Below are 12,533 nucleotides of genomic sequence, written 5' to 3'. Positions count from 1 at the left end.
TTGGGCTATGTTTTTTTTAGGACGTATCGCCCAGACTTACTGCATTGGGCCTTTAAACTTTGAAATCAATGTTTTTTGTTTGGTATACATTTTAAAGTGGAGTCTCAGCGTAATTCTGTTACAATGAAACTGCCCATCATGCATTGCATGTTGTGAGTAAATACCATATTTTATATTACTGCATGTTCAGCAAAGGTTGCTTGTTCACATTTCTTTAGTAAATTACTTAATCGGACCAGTAGGACAGATTATCATTTTTTAAAATTATTATTATTACTTGTCCGAAAGCTGATGTCACTTGTCAACCCCCAAAAAGGCCAGAAACACCTTTGGCCAAAAGGGTTGAGTACATAGCAGAGATCAGATTTTTTTTTCCTACGCTTGCCCATAGACGAGAGGAATCATGACATAGACAAAACACCCAATATATTTGGTGGAGCCAAATATTTTTCGAATAGCCTATTGAACTCTGCTGGAGCTGTGGCATTGAAGTGTGTGCCGAAGTGAGTGACACAGTCAACGAGCCTCGCTGGCTGTGCGTCTTGTGATGGGCTGCAGAGCAACTCTGATGTCCTCAGAACTGGATTATTATAAACTGATTCACGTTTGTCTCATCCTCTTCTCTTATTAGGCTACTATATGCATTTTAGGTAGGTTGCACATTGCTAAAATAATATGGAAATAGGCTTAGACCAACTAGGCATTTATTTCATAAGCTTTTCTCAGCTGTAGCCTGTTTTCTTTTGACTTGTCATCTTGATATTTGTTGTTAAATTTCACTTGTGGCCCAATATATTTGTAATTCCCCCCAAAACTATGAGAAGAACATGGACTCCGACTTCCATAATTATTCCCATTTAAAAGATGCAACTTAAACACTATTAGACTAGTTTTGAAAATATTCTTCATAAATGTATGGTTTTATGATATTTCAGATAGTAGGATTAGGCTTTTGGTCGTTTGATTCGCAACGGTAAGGAGGGATTTTTTTTCTTCTGGTTTCGCGTGCATCATTTTTGTCTTATAACTGCTTTGCTCAACTGTAAGCTTTTCAAATTTCTCATTCGATTTTTATATCTTGCTATTTGTCCCATCTCATTATTACCATAGGCGTCACATGTTTTGGGGTTATTCAAAAACAACTTTGAACTTTCTGAGGGCCTAGAACTGATCATGAAATAGCGCGGTAGGATAACTCTATCATGTGTTAAACTGAAAGAGTGCCTTACTAGGCCAAGTCATATTCATATAAAATGTAGAGAAAATAGACAATTTGAGTTTCTATAACAATATGACACCTGAGTGTCCGCTATAGAAAATAGACTTTGGCTATTGGCCCAGATCATCCTACGTTTATTGGAGAGAGAAAATAACAAAACATTTTTGACCGGGACTTTTGCACTGCCTTGTTGAGACTAGCTCTGTCTAAAATGTTTTCTTCATCCAATTCTGATCAGAGTAATTGTTTGGTATTTTTTATTTTACTGAAAACTATTTTGTGGTCTGATTATTTTATTTTTTATATGTACTTGTTCTGGACACGCCTTAATGTCAAGCCCTGACTAATCATGAGATATAGGCCTATTTACCACCGCCGTAATACGTTTTGACGTTGAATGAGTCAACAGGTATTTCGCCTAGTGTAAGGACCAAATTATATTAGTGAGGTAGAGTCCAGCGAGAATAGAATGAAGTTAGGCGAAAGGGTTTACATTTCTGTGCTCGGCATGTCCTTGTTAAGAGATTACCGATGCTAAGGGATTGTTTGTTTCTGTAAATCAAATTGTATTGGTCACACACACATTTTGCAGTAGTGTCCCTTTATTAAAGTGCCCAGAGATTCCATGTCTATGTAGATGGGCAGCAGCCTCCAAGGTGCAGGGTTGAGTAACCGGGTGGTAGCAGGCTAGTGATGGCTATTTAACAATCTGATGGCCTTGAGATTTAAGCTGTTTTTTCATTCTCGGTCCCAGCTTTGATGCACCTGTACTGACCTCGCCTTCTGGATGGTAGTGAGTGTGAATGCCAAACGGGTGCTTCACAGTGATACGTCCGGTGAAATATCTGTCTCATTGTTCTATCTGTGGTTTAATTGTTTTGAATACACCATCCTGTCCATCTGCAACCTGTTTGAACAACAGTCTGTTCACTTTGTTTAGTTTTGAAATCAAGTGGCCTACCTGGATAAGAAGATTAGCATTTCTAAGAATGAGAACGAGTTGTCAAGTCAATTCCTTATATAAATGCATGTTATGCTCATTGCACATTTATAAAACACGGACTAGACTGCTAGCACCCAACAGTATGTGGCTAAAATGCTGCTAGCGCACGAAAGAAACAGAAAATAAATGTTCCACAATCATGTTCTTTGATACTACCATTTTTGTAGGGTCTGCTATGTTCTAAATTTGGAAGTTGAGACATGTAAAGTGTTTCGTTAGAAGGGAAATCGACTGATTTCTGATGGACCAAACATCAAATGCAAATAGCAAGTTGAAACTGCTTGTTGTCAGAGAGGAAGAAGTGATCTTTTGTCTTTGTTGTAGAGTGGCAGGGGGAGTGGCTTGGTATCTGTGAGCGAGTGGGAAGGTGCACAGTTTACTCAGCACAGAAGGAGCGAAGGAGATACAAGCATTTGAAATATCGCGCTAAAACATAAATTCAAATTAGTTTGATATATATCATACCAGACTGGTTTGAGCTAGGGCAGTAGCAGCACCAGGCAGTCTCAGTAGTAATCCTTCCCTGGCTAGTGACATGGGGCGTTGTCCTTGTGCATGGCTGCTCAACAGACATGATTAGAGACAGCTTCTCATGGGATTCTACAATATTTTTCCTACCATGTCCAATCCATCTAACCCTCACACATAGTCATGGCCAGTGGTTCTGTGTGTGGTCCATATCCTTTAGTGAGAGTTTATTTCATTGACTGATTTTCTAGACAGACTGATGATGTCAACTGTCATTTGAAAGAATATATTCTTCTTTGGCTTGTCCCATAGATTAATCTGGTTTGTAGTACCACATTCTCAACTGAGGAAATGTTGGCCTAAGTTATGCATGGGATGTACTCAAGACTGCTCAGATTTCGACAGCTGGTCTGTGGAGTCCTATTTCCACTGGCACAGATATACATCTTTGTTGTTTTGGGTCTAAGTAAAAAGTGCTGTGTTTTCAGTAGATGTGCCACTTGGCACTGTGTTGTAGTTTTCACTCCAGTGATAGACCTTATGCCATAGAAACCACCATATGGTGGTCACGCAACCAACTCTACAAATAAATGGTGCCTTTTTTTGCTTTTGTCTGTCTGTTTGTAGGCTCTGGCAGAGTCTACGTGACACCGAAATAAATTCCTATCTCTTTGCTTTGTCTCTGTCTGTGTGTACTAGGCTCTGTCAGACTCTGTGAACCACCACAAGCGTGCAACAGCAGATGGGGAGACCCGGGAGGAGTGCCTGCTGCAGGAAACTGCCAGCAAGGAGGCTGCCATGGCAACCAGCATGGCTGAGCTTCAGGTCGAGTTACGGCAGGCGCGTATCACTCTGGGCAACGCTCACGCAGAGATCGACCGTCTGGCTGGCCTCTCATCCCAGCTAAAGAAGGTATAAATATACGGCCTATCCATTCACTGAGATACTGAATGCTTTACACACCAATATTTTCTTGCATATGGAAAGATAAAACTCTATTTAATGTAATTTTTTAGTCTCTCCATTCAACTCAAATGTAGGTATTCCTAGTATTAGTCAAATAAGGAATTACTTTATGCCCTTAATTCCTGCTAGTCTCTTGTGTTTTAATGTCTAGTAAGGAGCAATGTGCAGTGCTTCCATAACGTTAATGTGTAATTAGTTCCACTGAGAGCGTGTTTGCGTTCACAGGAGTGTGAATGTTGGGAGGCGGAGAAGGGCCACATGAGGAATGAGATGAAGGAGTATAAGGTGCGGGAGCTCCAGCAGCTCCAGGACAACAGTGAGCTGGAGGAGGAGAACACCTGTCTGCAGAAACAGGTGTCTGTACTCAAGGAGAACCAGGTCAGAGTCTCTCCCTTCTCACCACTCACCTCATTGATAATCAACCATAGAAATAGAATGAATAGAAAAGGTGTCTCCATTCAAGTCAATTTAATTTAACCTTTATTTTTATCAGGGAGTCACACTGAGACCAAGGTCTCTTTTACAAATGAGCCCTGAATTACAGAAAATACACACATCAAAATATAAATACAGAATGCAATCAGAAAGATTGCATAATGGGTAATGATAGACACTTAAGTGTACAAAACATTTGGAACACCTTCCTAATATTGAGTTGCACCCCCTTTTGCCTTCAGAACAGCCTTAATTGTTTGGGGCATGGACTCTACAAGGTGTCAAAAACGTTCCACAGGGATGCTGGCCCAGGTTGACTCCAATGCTTCCCACAGTTGTCAAGTTGGCTGGATGTCCTTTGGGTGGTGGAACCTTATTGATACACGGGAAACTGTTGAGCATGAAAAACCCAGCAGCGTAGCAGTTCTTGACAAACCGGTGCGCCTGGCAACAACTACCATACCCCGTTTAAAGGCACTTAAATCTTCTGTCGTGTCCATTCACACTCTGAATAGCACACATACACAATCCATTTCTCAATTGTCTCGCGGCAAAATAAATCCTTCTTTAACCTGTCTCCTCTCCTTCATCTACACTGATTTAAGTGGATTTTAAAGGTGACATCAATAATAGATCATTGACTGACCAGGTGAATCCAGGTGAAAACTATGTTATGGAAAGAAGGTGTTCCTAATGATATATACGCTCTTGTGTGTCCACCTAATTTTAAAGAAGTCTTTTAAACGACTAAAGCCAAACGTGGAAACTAGATATAACTTCCTCCGCGCTTGTGCATTATCATAATTTATATGTGCCTCACTAGAAATCCTTGCATTAGCATTTCTGTTAGCTGATACGTCATGACAAAAAATTGCATATTACTGTCCTGTTAATGTGCCTTGACCTTGAAGCCTAAACTGTAGAGAGAAAAAAAACTAACTGATCCAAGTGGTTGCCCAATCGCAGGCAGGCAAGTTATTTCAAATTGAATATGCATTCAAAACGCCAGGCTTTTGAAAGGTTATTCAAATGACACGCTATTCACTGCAGTTAACAGCGTAGACTAGAGTTTTGTACTCACTTGAAAACAATAATAACATTCTACATTACATTGTCTTGTTGTAGCCAAGGAGGATATATTTCTTGTACCTAAAAAAACAAACGATAGGGTAGCTTTTCGAGCTGCGTACCCGGGAACTGTGAGGGAGTGCACTCAGTGAAGGCTACCTATTATTTTGTTATCTGATTAACATTCACTGCTTTATTAAGAATAATATTGAGCTTATGAATTATGATCTAATATGCATATGCTTCTACTTACGCTATAGGCTAGATCTCGATCCTGTCTTTGTTCTGTTGCACAATTACGCACCTGGCCTCTCTGCTGCAATGACTATTCCTTTTTAATCTTGTGGAGTCCCAGGAAAAGACAGATTACAAAAGCTTGTTGGACACTTATTTCGACTTATTTCCTTTAGCCTACTAATAGCGTATTGGAGGAGAGATTGCTCTTGCTTGCTAAATGTAAAATAGGCTACAGCATTAAAGGAGAAGCCCATATTTTCCTGTCTTACTGCTGTGCTGCATCCTGATGAAATAGGCCTACACCATATGAGTGGCCTGCTAATGTACCTTTCTGGTTCTTCTAAACTGTTGAGAATAGATCCAAACTGATCCAAATATGCAGTTATTTCGGTGGTTATTCAAATTAGCCTAAATCACTTCAGTTTACAATAATTGTATTCACTTGATAACAATAATAAATTCCTCATTGTGCTGTGTTATAGCCCAGGTATAGCAATTTCCTTGTAGAAAAATGTAGGCCAAGGCCTAATTAATAGTGGAGCTTTGCGTGCCCGGGGACCGCAGCCTGGCGGAACGCACTACAGACCTGCCATTTCATAATCTGTTATGAACTTATTTTTCTTACACTTTGATATGGAAATATTTTGCTTTATATCCCAAATATTTAGCTAATGAATGGCCTAATATCTAGCTAATATTTACTTCGACTGCACATCAGTAGCCTCTCTTCCAGCTGTTCCCATGCGCAACAGGCTATAAGCTACGCAAGCCTCTCCGTAATAGGCCATTGCTCTTGTCATTAAATCACAGGAAAAGCTATAGGCTTCAAAAGCTATAGGATATTTATTTTGCTACTTTTTTTATGATTGGCCTAATAATCGATTCAGGGAAAGAAGCAGGCTAATCTTTCTAATTGCTTAATGTAAAATAGGCTTACAGCATAGAAAATACAGAGATGAGCACAGTGAAAAAGAAGACCTAAAGGAATTGACAACCATTGGAAAAATGAAAATCACTTGCTAACCAGTTGAGCATCGAGGCAATGACATGCTGTAAAAGATGCGCAGGCTAAACAGCGTTTGTTTGTAATTGCTACGTTTAAATACAAGTTACTATATTTTTCATTAGGCCTGTATGTACAGTGCATTCGGAAAGGATTCACCCCCTTGACTTTTTCCCACATTTTGTTGCATTACAGCCTTATTCTTAAATAGATTAAAAAAAAAATATATATATATCTCATCAATCTACAAGCAATATCCCATAATGACAAAGCAAAAACAGGTTTATAGACACATTTGCAAATGTATTAAACATTTACAACTGAAATATCACATTTACATAATGCACCTTTGGCAGCGATTACAGCCTTGAGTCTTCTTGGGTATGTCACTAAAAGCTTGGCACACCTGTATTTGGGAAGTTTCTCCCATTCTTCTCAAATCATATTTTATTTGTCACATACACATGGTTAGCAGATGTTAATGCGAGTGCGAAATGCTTGTGAAATGCTTGTGCTTCTAGTTCCGACAATGCAGTAATAACCAATGAGTAATCTAACCTAACAATTCCACAACTACTACCTTATACACACAAGTGTAAAGGGATGAAGAATATGTACATAAAGATATATAAATGAGTGATGTTACAGAAAGGCATAGGCAAGATGCAGTAGATGGTATCGAGTACAGTATATACATATGAGATGAGTAATGTAGGGTATGTAAACATTATATTAAGTGGCATTGTTTAAAGTGGCTAGTGATACATTTTTTACATCAATTTCCATTATTAAAGTGAGCTGGAGTTGAGTCAGTATGTTGGCAGCAGCCACTCAAGATCTGTCAAGTTGGCTTGGGAGTGTCGCTGCACAGCTATTTTCAGGTCTCTCCAGAGATGTTAGATTGGGTTCAAGTCCGGGCTCTGGCTGGGCCATTCAAGGACATTCAGAGACTTCTGGTCACTCCTGCGTTGTCTTGACTGTGTGCTTAGGGTCATTGTCCTATTGGAAGGTGAATCTTCACCCCAGTCTGAGGTCCTGAGCACTCTGGAGCAGGTTTTCAACAAGGATCTCTCTGTACTTTGCGCCATTCATCTTTCCCTTGATCATGATTCCCTCTCGCTGAAAAACATCCCCGCAGCATGATCCTTCCACCAGCATGCTTCACCGTAGGGATGTTGCCAGGTTTCCTCCGGACGTGGCGCTTGGCATTCATGCCAAAGAGTTCAATCTTGGTTTTATCAGACCAGAGAATCTTGTTTCTCATGGTCTGAGAGTCCTTTAGGTGCCTTTCGGCAAACTCCAAGTGGGCTGTCATGTGCCTTTTACTGAGTGGCTTCCGTCTGGCCACTCTACCATAACGGCCTGCGTGGTGGAGTGCTGCAGAGATGGAAGAATCTTCCAGAAGAACAACCATCTCCACAGAGGAACTCTGGAGCTCTGTCAGAGTGACCATTGGTTCTTCTTGGTCACCACCCTGACCTAGGCCCTCCTCCTGATTGCTCAGTTTGGCCGGGCGTCCAGCTCTAGGAAGAGTCTTGGTGGTTCCAAACTTCTTCCATTTTAAGAATGATGGAGGCCACTGTGTTCTCAGGGACCTTCAAAGCTGCAGAGCATTTTTGGTACCCTTCCCCAGACCTGTGCTTTAACAAAATCCTGTTTCTGAACTCTACGGACAATTCCTCCGACCTCCTAGCTTGATTTTTGCTCTGACATGCACTGTCAACTGCAGGATCTTAGGTAGACAGGTGTGTGCCTTTCCAAATCATGTCCAATCAATTGAATCTACAACAGGTGGACTCCAATCAAGTAGTAGAAACATCTCAAGGATGATCAATAGAAACAGGATGCACCTGAGCTCAATTTGGATTCTCATAGCAAAGGGTCTGAAAAACGTATTCAAAAGTTTTCTGTTTTTTAAAATTTGTAATACATTTTCAAAAATGTCTAAACCTCTTTTCTCTTTATGGGGCATTGTGTGTAGATTGAGGGGGAAAATGTATTTAATCAATTTGAGATTTTCTGGATTTTTTTTAGATTCAGTCTCTCACAGTTGAAGTGTACCTATGTTAAAAATTACAGACCTCTACATGCTTTGTAAGTAGGAAACACTGCCGATTTTGCAAGTTATCAAATACTTGTTGTTGGCACAAATTTTATATAATTTAAATAGAAAAACTTGGGGGGAAAAGTGTTGAATCAAGTGTTTTTTTGTACCAGTTCATGAAATATATTTTTTTACAACCTGTATGGCGCAGCTGTCAACATTTTTGTCCTCATGAAACTGGTATATTTTTCTATTTGTGCCAATTCCTTTCGGCCAATTTGTATCTTTAATATATGGCCGGCAAATAAGTTCCCTGCCTTCTCCCTTTTCCACTTGCCTCTTCCATTTTTTTTGGTAATGTTGCAATCAGTTGGTTGTAAATTTGGATTGAGCACATATTCCCATAGCTGAATATGTGACAACTCCTCTGGTCCTATTCATAATATCATTAATAAATATAATATTATTTTTTTCCCATAATTTATTTTATATTAATTATTATATTTGAGTTTAACCATAACATTTGTTGTAATATTTGTTTTATATTTTCTGGAGGACAAAACTGAAATTGTAACTAGTATTTTGTATAGCTTGTTTAGGAAAGGGCAATACTTTAAACAACATTTCATTTTCAATTAGTTGGAAATGAGAAGCTATCTGTATTAAGGCAAAATGGCAGTATAAAAAAAGGGATGAGCCTTAATCTACTGGGAACCATTTTGGGTTTAAGTGTAATTTATGTATGAGTGAAGCTTTTAGTGAGAGGTTTAACGCTTTAAAATGTAAACATTTTAGCCCCCCAAACTCATATTCATTATCAATAGGCACGTTACATTTGTCTGGCTTAGCATTCCAAATTAAAATAAATATTTTTTGCTCATTTGACTTTAAAAACAAGTCTGGAGTAGGCAGTGCCATTTAGTCAGTAAGTGAACTGATAGGACCAAAGAGTTCATCAATGTGAAGTATTTACTTCTCCATGGTTGCAGAATTCTTTCTATTTTTGCTAACTTTCTATTGAAATTGATTGTGGTAAGTTCATTTATATTTTTGAGATGTGAAAACCAAGTATGTCTACTTCACCATCTGCCCATTTTATTGGTAAACTGCAAGGTAGTGTAAACACATTTTTAAAAAGTTGTTTTATTTTTTACAATCCATACATAATAATGGTAATATGGTTTTAGTCCAGAGAGGCTAGAAAAGTGATCAAGATCTTTAATGAGACTGCAGGGATCCAGATTGCAGACTTAAGAAAACACTTGTCATCGGCATACATTGACACTTTTGTTTTTATCCCCTGGATTTCTGACCCCTTGATGTTTGTTTTTTATCTAATTTTAATAGCTAGCATTTCAATGGCCATAATAAGTAGATATGGAGACAATGGACAGACTTGTTTTACTCCTCTTAAAAGCTCAATACTTTGAGAAGTAACCATTATTTACTATTTTACATCTGAGGTTGCTGTACATAACTTTAACCCATTGTATAAAAGATTCGCAGAAATTAAAGTAATCCAGGCATTTATATATAAATTCTCGTCATACTTTATCAAACGCCTTTTCAAAATCTGCTGTGAAGACCAGGCCTGGAATCTTTGATATTTCATAATGTTCAATTGTTTTCATGTAAATTATCTCCAATATATCGTCCATGTAAATAAAACTTGTCTGATCAGGATGAACAATATCTGATAAAACCTTTTTTTATTCTGTGCACTATGCATTTCGGCAGGATTTTCGCATCACATTATTGACGTGTTAGAGGCCTAGACTGGATCTTTATACTTACCACCTGGGTCCTGTTTTAGTATTAATGAAATCAGACCTGGTTGAGTACCTGAAAGTCTACCATTTATATAGGAGTAATTAAAACATGCTAATAATGGATCTTTGAGAACATCAAAAAAGGTCTGATACTGGTATACCATCAAGCCCGGGTGTTTTTTCAGACTGGGGCAATAAAATATTTTCAAAGTTCCTCTTCTGTAAGTTGGCCTTCACACAGGTCTTTCTGTAAATTTGTTCATTTTACATTATTATTATGAAAGAAATCCTTAGTTAACATCATTCAGTGGAAATGGAGACTGAAAAGAAAACATGCAGAAAATATTTTGCTTCCTCTTTCAAAATATAATATGGTGACTCATGAATGACTCCATTTAATGAGTTTCTGTAAATTATTTTTGGTAGCATTTCTATGTTGAAGATTAAAAATAAAATAAAAGGTTGTGCGTTTTACAATTTTCCATCCAATTTCCTTTATTTTTGTAACAAATTACACTTAATCGTTCTTGAATAAGTACCTCCATTTCTTTGTTTTTCCTCTAACCTATTTTGTGCCTCTAGTACAGTTTCCATTACCATCTACCTGCACTGTTACTTCCTCTATTTCCTTTATTAGTCTAATCTCTTTTGACCTAAACTGATTTTGTTTTAATGAGTACTGTATTGAATGGTCTCTAAAAGTAAAATTTAAGTGTCCCATACAATAAGAGGATCTGCTGTACATACAGTGGGGCAAAAAAGTATTTAGTCAACCACCAATTGTGCAAGTTCTTCGACTTAAAAAGATGAGAGGCCTGTAATTTTCATCATAGGTACACTTCAACTATGACAGACAAAATGAGAAAAAAAATCCAGAAAATCACATTGTAGGATTTTTAATGAATTTATTTTCAAATTATGGTGGAAAATAAGTATTTGATCAATAACAAAAGTTTATCTCAATACTTTGTTGGCAATGACAGAGGTCAAACGTTTTCTGTACGTCTTCACAAGGTTTTCACACACTGTTGCTGGTATTTTGGCCCATTCCTCCATGCAGATCTCCTCTAGAGCAGTGATGTTTTGGGGCTGTTGCTGGGCAACACGGACTTTCAACTCCCTCCAAAGATTTTCTATGGGGTTGAGATCTGGAGACTGGCTAGGCCACTCCAGGATCTTGAAATGCTTCTTACGAAGCCACTCCTTCGTTGCCCGGGCGGTGTGTTTGGGATCATTGTCATGCTGAAAGACCCAGCCACGTTTCATCTTCAATGCCCTTGCTGATAGGTTTTCTGTGATTTGAAATATTTTCCACACACATACAACAGCTATGTGTAGTCTGCTTGGACACTGGGTCCCTGCTCTCCCATGCTGAATTGCCTGAAGCCACAGGGCTCTTTTCGCAGGCTACATTTCCCTATGTGGGATTTTTGACCTGGTTACATGTACATGGAACAACACAGCAGCATTTTGGCATGTTTTGTTATTTTTGTTTAACCAAAAATGAACAGCGAAGTTGGTTCTTTTACACTGGGGGGTCAGTGGGAAAGTGTTTGTGGGCGTGGTCGAGGGGAATTCCTTATTATGACATGAGTATCGACTCAGACTATTGCGAGCGTACCCATGAGTTTACCAGTCAAATTGACTGGGTTAGAGCTTCCAAGCCCATTCTATTCATTGTATTTCTATGTAATCAACAATCGGGTAACACAGAGCCGTGTTCAGTTCAGAACATTTTTTGAAACGGAGGATATAGCTGAACTTGTCCAATATGATTGTAGTTTTCTATTGAATGAAGTTTAACTGCAGTGTGCCCTACTGAACAAACCCTGGTCTCCCATCAACAGCCAGTTTGGGACTTGGGCCAGAATACTCCTACTCTTCCCAAAAAGGGTCATGGAATGCATACCCAGATTTACTCAGAACCTTGTGTAACTGCTGAAAAATGTGCCATGTCATACCAAACAGTAGAAATGTGTTTATTTCTAAATGGACAATAGTGGGTTCCAGATCATTCTGTGGTCAGGTTGGTTTCTATTCTTCCTGTCCATTTGAGTCTCCATCTCCTGCTGGGTTTAGTGTCTGAGGGTTCTTTCCCAGTGGTTCATGAATAAGGGCTAGCCTTGTCTGGTGTATGTTCTGAGTTTGGCTGACAGTGCCTTGACTGTGTTTGCCCCTGTCAATCTGTCTTGACACACAGTCATTTTTGGGGAGTCATCTCAGTTGATGTGAGACAATGGCATCGCTCCAGTGGGACTTCTCAGTGAACAATCAGGAGAGATAAGATTCTCATCCTGGTCATGCGTAAGCCTACTGTAAAT

The 12,533-nt window shown here is 38.9% G+C and overlaps 1 protein-coding gene across 2 annotated transcripts in view; it reads left to right on the top strand.

Moving 5' to 3' along the window:
* The window catches only part of LOC112216172 (protein bicaudal D homolog 2), a 36,027-nt gene that overhangs the window by 6,311 nt on the left and 17,183 nt on the right, over window positions 1–12,533 (top strand). For both annotated transcript variants that reach the window (XM_024375966.2, XM_024375965.2), the window contains exons 3-4: window positions 3,390–3,602; window positions 3,882–4,034. In XM_024375966.2, the coding sequence (XP_024231734.1) occupies window positions 3,390–3,602; window positions 3,882–4,034 (366 nt within the window). The remainder of the gene's footprint in view (window positions 1–3,389; window positions 3,603–3,881; window positions 4,035–12,533) is intronic.

This window comes from Oncorhynchus tshawytscha, linkage group LG16, assembly GCF_018296145.1.
Source record: "Oncorhynchus tshawytscha isolate Ot180627B linkage group LG16, Otsh_v2.0, whole genome shotgun sequence".
Classification (NCBI taxonomy): Eukaryota; Metazoa; Chordata; class Actinopteri; order Salmoniformes; family Salmonidae; genus Oncorhynchus; species Oncorhynchus tshawytscha.
This window is presented reverse-complemented; position numbering and strand designations above follow the sequence as displayed.